Below are 16,684 nucleotides of genomic sequence, written 5' to 3' on the forward strand. Positions count from 1 at the left end.
TTTACTTTTAACAATTAGACAATACAACACACAATTGTCACTGTTTGTCTTCTTTTGTTTTTACACTTTCTGTATGTATCCGTTTCGCAAACTCTCGTCCATTCGTACGCGAGAATGTAATTCAAACACAAACCGTCACTTGTTTTTTTATTTATTTCTCTCTCTCGTTTCACCGAACGCTTGTCCGTTTGTACATGCGCAAATGCAAACCTTCGTTTTTCTTGCTTTTATGCCTCGCCAACTGCTCGTCCATTCGTACGCGCAACAGGCAAATTACAAAACAATTATGTCTACGTTTTTAAATGCAAACCGCCGGTTTCGTTTCTATGCTTCGCTAATCGCTCGTCCATTCGTACGCTCGATAGGCTAATCGCAACAACAATTCTGTTTGATTTCAAACGCAAACCGTCACCAACATGACGTTCTTGCCACACTTGCTCTGCTATGTTCAAACGCACGACCACTCGCATGTGCGACTGCTCAAACCGATCACAACAATAACACACACATGTGAGGCTATGAGAAGCATCTCACTTCTGAACTAAAAGATGCTAGATCTTTTAGAGTTTGTCAGGATTCGATTTATTTATTATTAAAAGATTATATTCCATACAATATTGTTTATTATTAGATATTTCAATTGCTTAACTGTATTACTCGTTTTTTAAAGTTAAAATAAAATAAAATGAAAAATAAAAATAGACCAGTCTCGAACGATGCTGACGCGACACTGCTTTTTTTCGACGACTCTTCCTGGGTTGTTGGTGCGCTCGTTCTTTTGTGTTGCAGGGATGCAATTATGCGGTTTACCTTACACATGTAAATTAGCTTCGCAAAGGAAACTGAGAATCAAAACTTCGGAACTACCGTTAAAAAAAAAAACAAAATACTCAAGGGTAATTAAGAAAGGCACTGAGCATTGTATGAAAACGGAATATGATTCTGGTTCTGAAATGATCTCATGTATGTATCCCACCTGACAACAATCTTCTCCGATTTCCGAAAATCAGATATCTGAATTGACATTCCACACAAAAGTTACCCCTATCAGCTATCAGCAAAACATTTAACGTGAATTCGATGTGAAACGATTACAACTTGTAAATCACACAGCACTAATTGCTTCCAGCTCGTGCTTTTCTCAAAGTGTACGCATAACCCACACTGTCATAGTTGCTAATCAGACGCAAACATCGAAGGCATGTACGCGACGTCGAGGAAGTGTGGAACAATCAAACATTCACGCGCTAAAACCCCGAACGACACACCAACGCCACGGCGACGGAGAGTTATTGCCCGCGTTACGGGCGTTCGAGTGTGCGGGCATACACACTGCTATTTACTAGCCACGTATTAGCGGATTCAATTGAGCACTCAGTTGTAATTGGTGTGTTAAAGCCGCTGGACGAAAAACTTAGCAAAAACGCTTGAAATGTGAAATATAGTACAATACAGTGCATATGGAACTATAGTGATGTATAGTGGTGAAAAATATAGAAAAAAGTAAATAGCAAAAATCATATAAAGAATTAAATGATCAGTAAGTGAGCCTTACAGCATTATTGCTAAAAAATATATTAATTATGAATCCAGCGAGGTGCTAGATCTAACAGATGTGTTTCAAAAAAGAACTTTTATGTATTAATATGTGAAGCTAACGAGTGAAGGCGCTAATGTGAAAAGCAACAGTTTATTGCCAGACAAATCAACAGTTGGTTGTTTTCCCTCACAAGCAATGGTGTGATTGTGTTTGTGCTTGTGGTTTAGCAGTAGCTAAGCGCTTTTTTAAACGCCAAATCGTGTTGCTAAAAACAAAATTCCTGAAAAAATATTATAAAAACAACAAAAATATTTGTAGAATTATGCAAATTTCTTTGCCAAGAATATGTTAATGAAGCATTATGATAATTTGAAAGTGCTTGCGTTTTTGCTCTTTGCTTGACATTTTTATTTTCGCATGACTCAGTGACAAAATGCCAATTCGCTAAATGGAAAAGTGTGGAAATTCTGTGAGAGAGCAAAATGTGTTTGAAAATGGTCGATAGTCAATGAGCCATCATAACATTATTGTGCAGTTTATACGCCGCATGCGTTAAAATGGCAAAGAGTGACTACCAAATTCAATAGACTCTTTGTTCAAATTGCCTTATTGGCGCTATTCGGTTGCGCACATTTGCTTAAGCACTTAGTGAGCGCACAGTTGTTGCGCCGTTATTTACAATTGTCATTTGAGCAGCGAGAACAGGTGAAAAAAAAAACAAAATAAAGAGATAGTCACAAATGAGTATAAGCTAACGGTGCATTGTGAGTGATAGATTGTGTGATTTAAAAACAATTTGTAAAAATAATATAATGTATATATATATATTTATTTACAATTTATATATTCGTATTAAATATACAACTACAATTAGTTCATATTTCACTCTTGCCAACAGGTGCTACTATGGACTGAGTAGGCAATTGAAAAGTAAAGTCCTCTCTCGACGAACAAAAACTAAACTCTACAAGTCCCTCATCATTCCCGTCCTACTTTATGGTGCAGAAGCGTGGACGGTGTCAACATCCGATGAGACGGCACTAGGAGTTTTCGAGAGAAAGGTTTTGCGGAAGATTTACGGTCCCTTAAACATTGGCAACGGCGAATACCGCAGAAGATGGAATGATGAGCTGTATGTGTTGTTCGACGACATAGACATAGTCCAGCGAATAAAAAGACAGCGGCTACGCTGGCTGGGTCATGTTGTTCGAATGGATGAAAGTGCCCCAGCTCTGAAAGTTTTCGATGCAGTACCCGCTGGTGGAAGCCGAGGAAGAGGGAGACCTCCACTCCGGTGGAAGGACCAGGTGGAGAAGGACCTGTCTTCACTAGGTATTACCAATTGGCGCCAAACCGCCAAAAGGAGAGATGCGTGGCGCACTGTTGTGGACTCGGCTATAACCGCGTAAGCGGTTTCTACGCCAGTTAAGAAGAAGAATTAGTTCATATTAGTGCGCTTAGAAATTTTTCGTGTGCTAAAAAACATTCGGAATTATTGCATTAACTATGACTAAAAATAAAACGCTTCGTGGTTGCTTAACCGTTATTTAACCACCGTTGGAAGCTAACATATGTAAGCGTGTTAAAATTTTATATTTAACGTCTTATTATCCTAGGGGATGTTGCTCTCCGCAATTTTTTCAAATCAACTTAACAGTTAGAGCTTAAACACATACACTAAAGTGCTGCCAAGTGTTGGCTATAAAACACCGAATTCCATTAATGTTTTTATATACAGTAGTGGTAAAAAAATTTGGAAAACAGAACAGAACATAGAAATCAGAACACACGTTTTGTTAATTTGAAAAATTTTCATTTTTTGTCGTTATGAATTCTTCTTGGAATCAAAAAATTAAATTAATTAAACCAACTATTCTTATCTTTCAATCGAAGTGGGTTTTTCCTTTCTTCATAAATGTTGAGCAATATTTTATTTAGTACTTAAGCACTAATTCGTTAAAATTTTATTCAGATCGGAAGTGTTTGACATGAGGAATCTAATCTATTGACACATTATCATTATCCCCATATTCCATTATCTGAAAACATAACAAAAATGTTTGAAATGTAAAACCTTAGATTTGCTGTATAAAAATAAAGGAAAGTAAATAAAAATGTAACTTAACGTTTTGAACAAAGATCAGAACCGCCAGCAAAATAATAAGAAAAAGCCCTTCAATGGATGGTGTAAGATGATGGTCTAACATTTTCGACAATTTCTGTGCATACTGCTCCACAAATTTTGACAGATCACCAATATCATACTAGGTTCCTCCTTGCGCAATAGTCCGTTTTAAGTACGCCTTTATTGTGATTTAATTTTTATTTATCAGTTAATTTTCAAGATTCGTGCATATTAATCCATTGAGGTTTTTTAAAAATTAAATATTTGTTTGCTGGTCGCCGGTAGGAATTTTATGTCTGCTACTGTACCGCGCCAACAGCCGAATATTGTCACATTTGCACCCACGCAAAGGCATGTTCATAAGCCTCTTGGAGCATCGACTTCCATTTGAGCATAAAAAAAGCTTTTTCACAACCTTGCATGAGCTCAGCGGCTCAATCGGATTACTAAGATATTAACTTTTGCATTGAGGAGTTAAACTTAAAAAGTTGTTAACATTTTAAAGGTGGTTCAAATGCATGTGTCTTACATGATAGGTTTAAAAAAAATTGCTGATATTTAGTGCATGTAACAGCTGGCTTATAACCTAACTCCAATTTTTTTCTTTTTTTGATAGAGTCCACCCTGGTGCACCTTAGTTCTTTCGATAGTAGTCACGAATTCAAGTCATTAAATTAGTTTTTATTCGTTTTCTATTTCAAAAGCTGCAAAAATCCAAATCACAAAACCTATACATGTGAAATAACCCGGTCAGCTCTTAACTATCCTTTTTTAAAGCTTTCCATAGTATTTTATTAAAAAATATGAGATGTTCACAAATTATTCGATAAAATGTTTCATTTTTTAACTTGAAAATCCGAGACCAAATTCATCGATAACAAAAGTACAGAAAATTATTAATTTCATTCATCTATGTAGAAGGTGGGCTTCAATACAAAATCTAATATATAAAATTCTCGTGTCACGGAGTACATTATTGAACTCCTCTGAAACCGCTCGACCGATTTTCGTGAATCTTAGCGTGCATATCGGCTAGGGTGGAGAATCGGATAACATCCATTTTTCATCCTCCTAAATGTTAAGGGTGGTCCACCTCTAATTTTTTTAACTTTCCGCGAAGAAAATTAAAAATTTTCTAAAATCGGGAAGTTATTGGTTGTGAATTTCAAACCGATCTGGCTTATTTTAGTCTTGAAATATTCATGGAAGGCTAGAAAAAGATTAGAAAGTGAGTAAATAATTGCGAGGAAGATATCAATAAGAGAATTTTATTCGAGTTGACAAGTAAAATATAAAAAGAGAAAACAAAAAAAATAATATTTTGAAGGTTGTCATTGTTGCTTTGTTAAAATATTTTTGTTATTGTTCAATTGTATAAGGTTGTGTCGATAGCCCAAAACAATTTGTAACAAATAAGGAAAGGCTAAGTTCACGTCCAACCCCAACAAACACTGGAATTGAAATTCTCAAACGTTGGAGAAAATATTAATTTTCAATTTGAAGTTCAACATTTATGCAATTTGAAAGACAACATCATCTCAAACGGTTCTCAAAGTCTATTGCTCAAATCTGTTTCCAACATTTTAGAATTTGAAAGCCAACATTTTCTCAAAAGTTATTTCTCAAATTTGTTTCCAACATTTTACAATTTGAGAAAAACCATTTTCTCAAATATATGACATTCCGTTTCATTCCTTTCAATAATCAGCCAATCATCTTTCAAAAAGCGTTCATTACAAAACAAACGTGGTCGTGGAGTGCAACAATTTTTGGTGATCAAAGTGAAAAGAAGTATGTTATTATACATTTTGATTATTATTGTGATATTTCGGATAAAATATGCATACAAAAACGAAAATAAAAAGTGAAGTGACTCAGATTTTGTTGGCATGCTCACAGAAAGTGTTGTAGAAGGGAAATATAAAAATCTGGAGATGTTTTTATATTTTGCACTGAAATGAACTTTTTATTTGTTTTGTTCTCGTTAATTTAAATTAGAAAATTTATTTTAGTTATATTACTATGTTATTTATTGATTAATAAAATGTATGTATATACATATAAATATACTTTTTTACAAATTCGTAAATAATTAAAAATAAATTTCAAAACTTAATTCGACAAGTTTTTATTTTTAAATCAGTGGCAACTTCATTGAAGGTAATTGGAATCCATTCCATTCCTCTCGTTTCACATTTGAGAAAATGTTTGAGATTTTGACATTCTCAAATTGAGATCAAAGGAAAATTTCATATTAAAAATGTGCCTTTTTGTTTGAGAATGGGTTTGTTTTCAAATTAAAATGCATTTGAGAACAAACGTTTGAGATTTGAGTTTAATGTTGATTCTCTAAATCATCTCAATTTGAGAATCAACAAAAATGTTCATTGGGACCGAACATTTTATACTCTCGCAATTTATTGATGTAATTTTATTAAGATAACACACAATTTGGCCTATATATTCGGCATTAAGTCCAATAGAAAATCATCATATATAGTATATGAGGGCTGATGTAATTCCAGAACCAATTTCACTCATTTACACCACCAAGATTAACGGGAATAGGGGCAACTTGGCACCTGTTAGTAGGCAAACAAACGGCACATTCGCCCTTGAAATTACTCCTAAATTGTAAATGAACGAAACACCAAAATCGCCAAAAATAGCGCTATAATGAAGATTTACCAAATATTCAAGAAGTCGCTGGAGGTACTGCACAGGACTTTAAAAGATCTTGATTGTCGATGAACGTTTTTGGTGGAGCCAGGAGGAGCTGTTAGTAGGTGATTTACGCCAGACTCTTCAAATTATTCGTGGATCAACTGTTACTGTGCCTAAAATCATTTAATTTGTGGCGACACATAAATAATCGCCAATTAACAACTAACATATGAGTGTTTTTGCAACAATATCAAATTGCGATTGTAGAAGCAGTTGGCAGTTGACACCTCGATGGATTAATAGCATTTCCAACAGATTTTTGTCACTTCATTGACTCGAATGAGAAGTTTTCCTGACATGAAACCTCAATATGATAACCATAAATGACTGATTGAATGGCCTATATTGATGGTAAAAAAAAAAAACAAAGATATGATGATCTTAATGCGACAATTTAGAATTTCGGTCCAGGAGAGTTGACACAGCTACAAACCAGAATGAAGTAGTCAATTATCCCAAACTATTTAAAATTGCCTGTACTATCACCACTCACTTTGTAATTAAAAGTAGTGTGAGTTTCATCATGCTGCGTAACATAAATCGACCTCGAGTAATCAATATCGTCGCCGAAGCCAAGATTGGACCAACTTAATTTAATGTATACCTTAGCCACAACAACGTGTGACCGGGTCTGCTAGTATTGTTATAAAAGTGGTTTCAAATTTGATTAATTATTGTTCCAATATAATTTGCTTTCGAAGAAGCTACAATTTGATTGTTTATTAAAAGACGTAAGGCATCATATTGCGTTTCTTCCTCACCATTAGATTAAGATTCATAACTAATTAAGTGGAAAAATTCGGAAACATTAAAACACGTCTGTATAGATTAACTCTAACAATGTTTTAAACAATTAAATTTTCCGACCAAATAAATAAATATGTGGTTACATGCTACATCAATAAATTTCACAAATTCATACTTAATGCTTAATACCCACTCAGGATACATATGTAAGTACTTGTATCTAATATATATTTCTTAGCATTTATATACGCATATTCCTCCATATAAAATTATAAGTTAGCCACTTGATAAATACATTTTACTACATCAAATTGTGATTTTAGCAGCAGTCGAATGGTACACAAAGGTTATCAATGAAAGTTTGGTAAAATGCAAAGTTGGCGTCCCCTTATTATTCTGTGTTAGATAAAGAGAGACGAAACTAAGTTGTTTATATGTATATAATAAAGGCGAAATTGATAAAGGTCATCAGCTCAGTTCAGCTCGAATTATATAAAATACACTTAAAACGGAAAGAGATAAACATGCATACAAAGGAGAATCACCAGTACCGTCAGATTTTAATTAAAGGCCTCTATATGTCCTAACCTGCGATGATGATAAACGAAATCAAAATATCTTAACATAGTTATAAAATACTCTTGATTCCTGCTTATATAAATTCTGCCAAAAAATATTCACCAAAGGTTTCAGTAACAAGAAAAAGTGAAATATTTTCACAAATGAGGAGGACTTGAGTAATCTTAAGATAACATAACTTAAGATAACTTCTTAGTTAACTCTGTAGAAACACATGTTTCCGCCTGTTATAAATGCCTGTTGAATCTTATAATCAACAAGTCGACGATGTCATTGGCTGGAACTCTTGCCAATCTCTATTTCTTAGTCATTCAAAACCTGAGCATACCAATATAATTTGCCAATAAATAGGCGCTCTCTCCATATTAGACACCTGCTGAGTTGAAGGCAGCCAAGCAATCTATCGCCTGAGGCATAAACCACATACTCATACATACATACATTCACAGTTATTTGTTTCTTTCTAGCCTCAAATATGACAGAAGCTAATACGAGCGTACGACAATAAACATCAACGTGTATGCCAAGCAATATGCGAGTCTATCGGCATTTGGTTTGTTATTGTTGGCAAAGTCGTATCTAATTCGGTGGCTTCGTCATCGCCAATATTGACTTGTTGATTTAGCAGACACTCATATCCATATAGACTTTTTTCATTGGAATTGTAGCAGACAGAATACCAACTCTCGAGTATAACATATTGAAGAACATAAACATTTTAGTAATGTAAAAAGTTGATGTTGAAATAGAAAGTATGTGTGATTGTTACGTGTTATTTTCTCAACATTTTCAGGTTATTTTGTTCTTTTCTCAATTGTTGTATTCTAATCAGAAATAAGAAAGGAATCGGTCGTAACCAAACAGTTCATACTCTCGCTATGTCAAGGCTCAAAGGTGTGTAAGGTTATGAAGATTAGACCAAGGTTTAGACCGATTTCATCATCATATTGGATATATTGCGACTAGAGGAAGATCTACCTTGAGTTTCAAATGCTACTACTAAATATATTGAAACAAGCACTGAAGTCCTCATATTCGGTATCTGGAGCTTTGAAGAGGTATAGCCAGATTTCGACTAATTTTGGATGAACGATTTCACATCTCCAATTCAGTATTTGTACAAAATTATATTCCTTCTATTATCTTCATCTTCATCGGTTCTTGATTTATATATTGTAAACCGAACAAGTAAGATAGTAGTACAAAATTATGTTACATGGGAAGTAGATGTGGTGCCTAAGCGATTTCGTCCACTTTCAATCCGTAACATCAGAATATAAAGGAAATATTATGCAATTTTGCATAGCAATCCGAATGCTACTTCATCTTAAGATTGAAAGAGAAGCAGAAAAATATGGAAACATGTAAATATTTCCTACATTACATGCAGTCTTTTACCAAAGTCCTTCTAGCTTTTAAGTGCTATTAAGCTTTTATGTAAACAGTAAATAGAAAATTAATACATCGTCCACCTATACGAAAAGGTTTCGAAAACACTGATTGTTCATAAGCCGCTTAAATAGTTCTCCTTGCATAATTCCCCACAGAACGATTGTTGCCTATTAGAGGTCATAATTCTTAATAAGACTCTTTACAATTGCTGCCATCACCAGGCGTTTGTAGTAAAATGCAAATAACTTAATTTATATGGAGCAAATACACGTATGAGAGGGTCACTTATTTTCTATAACATTAATAAGAATAATATATACCTCGATGCAAAGTGTTTGTGATGCAATAGTAGATATGTATTTATTCCGTGTGTGTTTTTCCTTTAGATATACACGTTGAAAAGAGAATGTTAGTTGGTATATAATTTATTTCAACATCTTTACATCATTTATTTTATTACGAGTAACATGCTCCGAGCAATGAAACCGTTTACGTGTGTGCCTGTGACCATTTGTCTTTGAGTATGTTGTGAATCATTGAATACTTTGTTGCCCTTTTATTAGTTTATTTGATAAGAAGTGATATTGAGTTACTGAGTACTGTCCTACTAAGTGTTTTTCAGTATATGTGCCTAATTATGTTAAATTCTCATTCGTACTGAATAAATTTATGTACCTTTTGTATAATCGCAACAAGTTGCACTGAGTATAATAGTTTTGTTTATCTAACGGTTGTTTGTAACACCTAAAATTAAAGAGTTATACATATACATAATTTTTTTATGATGAAGAGTTGAAATCCGGATCTCTTGTCTGTCCGTCCGCCCTGCAAGCTTTAACTTTAGTAAAAATTGAGATTTCTTAATATACATATATGTAAATGGGCGAAATCGAACCATTACTACGCTCACCAAATAAATTACTACAGTATTCCCGCTTAAGTGCCACTGCTAAAGATGTAACACTGTTGAGGCACTAAACCGAGAAAGGCACTTAATTTAATTACACTTAAGTGCTTCCAAGCTTTTTCTCAAATACTCACTGAAAAAATATGTCAAAAACGAAATTTCACAATTATGCCCACTATCCATATAATAAATCTCTCATATATTATTTATATAAGTAAATAAATTCACGAATGGAACAATATATTATAGGGGAATTGGTAGTGTCATGACAACAACAACAGCCACTCAAAAGATTTGCTAAATCTTAATTAAAACGCGCTGCAAACTTTCTAAGGGTCCTTTACGAAGTCTATGTAAAAAGATGCTTCAAAGTTCTTCATTAAATATACATTCATAGTTATAACATTAATTATATACATAAATATACGTGTGTACATATGTATATGTAAGCCCCTAATCAATAATCTACGGATGGAATCTCCTCAGCAAGCAAATGCGACTATTCGTCGCAACCCGGCTCATATAATTATATATAATGAATATATAATATGTATACAAATAATACATACATACATATGTAGGCTACTCACATATTTTTCTCCAACAAATTCGGTTAAGCTTTAGTGGCATCCCATTAGAAGTCTATAAATAAAATCTATACACTCATTTAATTACTGTTCTCAATATTAACTTACCCTGGCGGCAGCGATTCTGGTGTTATCTGCGGCCAATACATTTCGTATTTTATTCAATATTCAATGTTCTAACATATTTTTTACATTATTAGAGAGGAGCCCTCATGCATATGTGTAGGCTTAAGTGCTTTCGCAAGGACCAGAGACATAATTATGCTGGCTTATGCGAAGCATAGTAATTCGGTCGTACACAATTCATCACAGTAGCCCATATACAGAAAAATATAATTAAAAATCTGAAAATATCAACTTTTACTTTATATGCCATTTTGATAAATCTTCATTTCGGAATCCTAAGTATTAATTTTGCGACAACCTTCCTTATTTTTAAAGCCAGTTTTTCTATTACTATCTTTGTCGAGTGAAATTCGATACAGCTTAGGAGTTTTTGACCAATTTCCAATATTTTTTTTTTTTCAATGAGATGTTATAAAAATGTTTGTGGAAAAAAGAAATCAGATCACTCTACCACTGTGCCACCGAATGAGATATACATATGTATTTGTATTTGCGAATTCTTGTGAGTGCTTGCCAGTATCAACACGCTTGCATATCGAGACAATATGAATGTCATCTGTTTTTGTTTGTCCGATGTCACAAACAGTGGCAGCTAATTTAAATAATGGTACTACAAATCTGATACATTCCACTCAGACAATGGTAATGTGTACTAATGTTAAGTACAAAATGTTTGCGCCTAAATTTTTTGTGCTTATAGTAGAAGGTGGAGCACACATTTCATGAGCTAATATCTAAAGTAATATACTCATAAGATACTACAGAAAAAAAAACAATTTTTATAAGATGTACCTTTTCATCAATTTCCTCTGCCTACATATGTTCTTCTTAAATTTTTTATCCGACTTTTCGAATTTGTACATTTTCAGTTCAGAGGAAGAACGCAGTGTGGACGACAAATTGGTGTGTGACGAGGTACATTTACGTACATTAAGCGAATCACCTTTGGCGCTGCAACGCAAACAACAACGTAGACAAAGTAATCAGAGCATACAGAGTACAACAAAAACCATAACACCAATTCAAAGACGGCGCTGTTCAGGCGGAAATGTCATAACTATCAGCAACGAATTTGAACTTCCACGACCTCCACTGGCTCACCACGAGCTACTCGATGATGACGGCGACGATGACCCCAAATGCCAGCGAGTCAGTGTGAAGAATCCCACAACCATTTCGCTACCACTTGATATAACCGATAACGGTGATAGCGGCGTAGGTGGCGACGATGAAACCGACTGTGGTCTCAGTAATGCCGCAGCCCAAACAGAGGACAATGAGGCGTTTGTAATAGCAGAGACACATAATGAAGATATAATGGACTCGAACGCACTGCGCGTGAAGGTGGTAACCATTGCTCACAAGCACAGTTCAGTAGGTATGATTAGTATGTAAATAAGTGTGGGAAAAATCCAAATATTAATTAACCTTTAGCAATACTTAAAATAATGCAAGTTGTCATGTGTTATATCGCTTCTGATTCAGGAACTGTCCAATATGTCGAAGATACCCTCTCTGGCGATTGAAAGTGGATGGTCAACGCACAGTCAAGTCATACCCCTCCGCCACACCGACCAAGTCAGGGGCCGTCATTTCGAAGCGACCCACAACGGACATTGACCGCATGCGGGTGAAGAACACCCCGCTGCGTGTGCAATCCGTTCGCATTGTAGAGCAGAGAATGAAGCTCGGTCCGAAAAGACGCACCGAAAGCTGCAGCATATTTGGAAATACGAGGAATTATGGTAAGCTAATAAATTCAGTTTTATCAACCACATAGTTGCTCATTCCCGTAAGTGCAATGCCGTGTAATGCGACTACTTAACCGATGCTTATCGGCCTACATGCATATGTAGCTTGATTGAAATGTGTAATTTGCCGTACGAGAACCTAATTGAAATTCTTTAATTTCCGGTCAACTTCGGTCAATGCTGTCACATCCTTCTTGCGTCAATAGATTGTGAAGCAGAGGAGGGAAAGACGATATCGGAGCCACGGCCACTTAACAATCAAACCTATGCAGCTTTCAAGAGTGCCAACGTTGTTAGTGTACATATCTCACGAATTCGTTCAAGCAACATTCTTTGGAACGTTCATATCTAACTTTGGTTTATTAAAAAGAGCAAGCTTGAAGAAATAGTGATGAGTAAGATATAAGGTGCATTGGCCTTCCACAAAATGAATATGGTAAAAAAGTAACCACTAATGTGTGGTTACGAATCGGTTCATCACACACTACATAAATACATACATCGGAAATGCATGGAGTTTGTTAACAAAGTAAACAGAAAAATATGCACTTATTTATAAATAATTGTAGAACTTTAATCTAGAGGGGTCTAAATAAATAATTGTAAGAAACTGAAACTACAGTATTTAATCCCTGATAAAGCTTTCTGCCAAAAAGGCAATCTATTAAGATCTTCTGTGAACCGTTCAACTGTCATACACCTATTTTAAAAGTTTTTGCATATTAATAATGCCATGCCGTATGTCTTCAACTGTAAAGAAACCATAAACCCTTCAACATTTTCTTAGAGAGACGGGAAGTATTCAGGATCCCTTAGATTTAAAGATACAGATCAAGATATATAGAAACTTTTTGACTTCGCTTATACTCGTATTAATGCGTTAAAGATATCGCAAGGATTGTGGAGCATTATTCATGAGATTTCGTACAAATTCAATACAGATTTCGCTTCCTACCGTTGTGTCACTCAATTACGTGCCGCATACTGTCATTTGCCTTTTCATTATCACAATTACGAGTAGGTAAGTTGATACCAACTAAGTGATTGTCAAAATACTGTCAATCAATAGGAAAATTCAGCAACCAAGAGGGAAACAACAAACACACTGCCTGCAGATTGACTGACTTAGAATACTGGTACATATTTCTCAAATAAGAACAAGCTCTTCTGCACCCAAATATACATACGAATAGGTATCTGTTATTATCTGCCAGGAGCATCATTCCAAAAATGTCTAAAAATCACATGTTTGTATTTACATTTAGTGCAACTACAGCAACAGCACGATAACATATTACGGCGATGGAGAGGTGAAATTGGCCACAGCAATCACCTGGTATGTTTGTTGTATTGCCGCCAATGTGGGCATTTGCTGTTTGGGATTTTGGAGAGGCTTCGCCAACAACTATTTACATTGGGCAGCTGTGTGTACATAGGTACTGACGAATATACAAGGTAAATCACTATGTTGATGATGTATCACACTTACGTTCACATATTCAAGCGAGTTTATCAAATTTTTTTTGCGGCAAAACTTATGTCCATTAAATACAACTTAAATATGACAAAATGTTGTAATTTTTCATGACCAAAACAATATTTTTAAAGTTGAGTTGCTTTGATTTCCATTTCAAAACTGAGTTGAGTTGTAAAGAATGTATAAAATTTCTCATAATTTATATCTAATAAAACCAGAATAAATATAATGTTGTATATATGTTTTAGATATAATTAATTCCCGTCTAACCCTCTTCACCTTATTAAACCTTTCCATACTAGACTTTCATTATGTTTCATTAGCCACAATCAAAATTTTTTTGAATGATATAAATGTTTAGACATATTTTTTTACAATTTCGTTTCAACACTATAAACACAAAAGCTTTAGCTCTTCACCACACAACTGTCATTTCGCCCAACAAAAGTATTATGCACCATTTGGTTCAAATTGAATTCATAGTTATAGAAGTAGATACTCTCACATAATTTCCTTTGACATAGATTAATATTATTATTGCTTTGTCATTTTTCTCGTTTCTTTTTTTCAATTGCGCCCCTCCACATCGGTTTCGTTGGCGAAGGTATTGGCTTCACGTATCGGGATTCTTTGGTCTGGTACATCCTGTTCGTGATATTGGTGCCGTATGCAATGCTGCCCTTGCCACTGAAGTGGTGCGTCGTCGGCGACACCATCACCGCTAGTTGTCATCTGGCCGGGCCGTAATTACGATAATTAAAGTTAGACGAAAAGAAAAGAAAGATAATATGGACATGGACAATATGTGGTTCCGACAGGACGACGCCACAAGCCATATAGCGAATGACACAAACGATTTATTGAAAAGCAAGTTTGGTGAACGTCTTATCTCACGAAAATTGGGTTCAGCGTCTAGACTTTAGCAAGCGTGCCCGTGGTGGCCATGAAAAAGAAATTGAGTTCAATACATAATGGCATTGAATGTTCTTTCACAGAAACAATTTCATTGATATTTGCTTTATTATTATTATAAAAAATTCTTATTGAAAAACCCTTTATATGAGGGCTCAGGTAATTCTTGGACCGAATGCACTCACCTCCAAACTACATTATATTCAAAAATGTACTCTCTCTTAATTTCACAAAGATATTTACCAATATGTGTGGTATAGTGCCCATGAGATGTTTGAACCCCTAATTTTATGTGTAGAAGCTAGAGGAAGATTTTATTTTGTAGCACTGAGGCACATTATTAAAAGAAACATACATATATCTTCTGAATTGTTATAAAATAAATGAGAAATTTGAAAATAATTCAAGTTCAAGGAAGTCTTCATGTTCCATATATGGGGTCTATAATTCAATATTGTGTTAGTAGGAAGTATCTGTAAACCGATTTCGCAAATCTATGACATCAAAAATTATTGAATTTGGTCGAGTAGTTTCTGAGATATAGTTTTTCAACGCCCCCACACCCATTTTCCATTTAATATATTTTTGCATAAGTGTTGAGAAAAGTGCTTTAAATTACTAAAATGAATTTCAGAGGCAATTTATTGTCTTATCCGCTTTGCACAGACTTTTCGGGAATCCAAATATTTTTACAGTCATACACCATACACCAGCCCACCGAAGTGATGATGTTACACTTGAAGCATTTACATTTAAATATGGAATGATTAAACACTAAACAAACTAGCTGCGCTTATCTTAAACAATACTCGACATTTGTACAACTTGTGTGCTGATCTGTGCACGAGTATGCGCAGCAGGAATAATTGCACTACTTTTAAGTAATAAAATACGGTAACGGGAGATATTTTTCTAATAATCATCATGGACTACTGATGCAGTACAAATATATATGTATCAATGCAGCAGCAACTTGTTTGAGTTCATAGTGCTTGTTTTTGCTTTTACACAAGGTAAGCACAACCATATGTTTGAAAATTTTTAATCCAATACACAAACAAAATTAATTGTTAAACTTTTACATGCAACCCATAACCAAGTCAGCATTTGGAAGAATGTTTTGTGAGCCATACGTTGGAGCTTTTTTAAGAGCATTTGATTATAATTCTTCAAATTATTTAATTTGATGACACTTTCAAAAGTATTATATATATATTAGTATTATATTATAAATCCAAGTATTAAATAAAGTTTTTTAGTTAATAATATATTAAACGTAAGTAATGTTTACAAGACTAAAGAAGAAGAAGAAGAAGAATAAAAGTACAATACTTTGGACGACAGGCAACTGCCAGTCTTTTGCAAATATTAGTTCACCAAAAACCATTAATTTCTAGTGTATTAGCTTGAAAAGGTTGACTGGGAAGCCAATAAATCTGTGAGGACATATGTAAGTACAAAAGGCTAAACGCACATATTGGCTTATGGTTTCCGAAAGTTAAATTAGAATAATTAACTAGCCCTATTAGGAATGCAGATGCATTGGGTTACTATTAATCTGCAAAACACTTTTACTGCTTAACATACGCACGATTTTATTTTATGTTTTCTGTAATTCGTTCGATTTCATTTGATTTATAATTTAAATTCGAAACAGCTGATTTCTGTGTAACAGTTGGACGAAACAAATAAAAAAGAATTCGTTGGCTCAAAATATGAAATTTCGTAGCTTTTATTAAAGATACAATGGTTTTGAACGATATTATCAAGGTAGAATCGAAAGGCGACATTTGAGAGACCATTCTAATTCCCTGCCT

General features: G+C 34.4%; 1 protein-coding gene across 5 annotated transcripts in view; it reads left to right on the plus strand.

Moving 5' to 3' along the window:
* Nucleotides 1–16,235, plus strand: part of LOC114804747 (uncharacterized) — a 102,827-nt gene extending 86,592 nt beyond the window's left edge. For all 5 annotated transcript variants that reach the window (XM_054229476.1, XM_054229474.1, XM_054229477.1 and 2 more), the window contains exons 4-8: nt 11,597–12,105; nt 12,213–12,472; nt 12,685–13,007; nt 13,744–13,933; nt 14,560–16,235. In XM_054229476.1, coding sequence (XP_054085451.1) covers nt 11,597–12,105; nt 12,213–12,253 — 550 coding nt within the window. In that variant the 3' untranslated portion in view covers nt 12,254–12,472; nt 12,685–13,007; nt 13,744–13,933; nt 14,560–16,235. The remainder of the gene's footprint in view (nt 1–11,596; nt 12,106–12,212; nt 12,473–12,684; nt 13,008–13,743; nt 13,934–14,559) is intronic.
* The last annotated feature ends 449 nt before the right edge of the window (nt 16,236–16,684 follow it).

The sequence above is a fragment of the Zeugodacus cucurbitae genome, chromosome 4, assembly GCF_028554725.1.
Source record: "Zeugodacus cucurbitae isolate PBARC_wt_2022May chromosome 4, idZeuCucr1.2, whole genome shotgun sequence".
Taxonomy (NCBI): Eukaryota; Metazoa; Arthropoda; class Insecta; order Diptera; family Tephritidae; genus Zeugodacus; species Zeugodacus cucurbitae.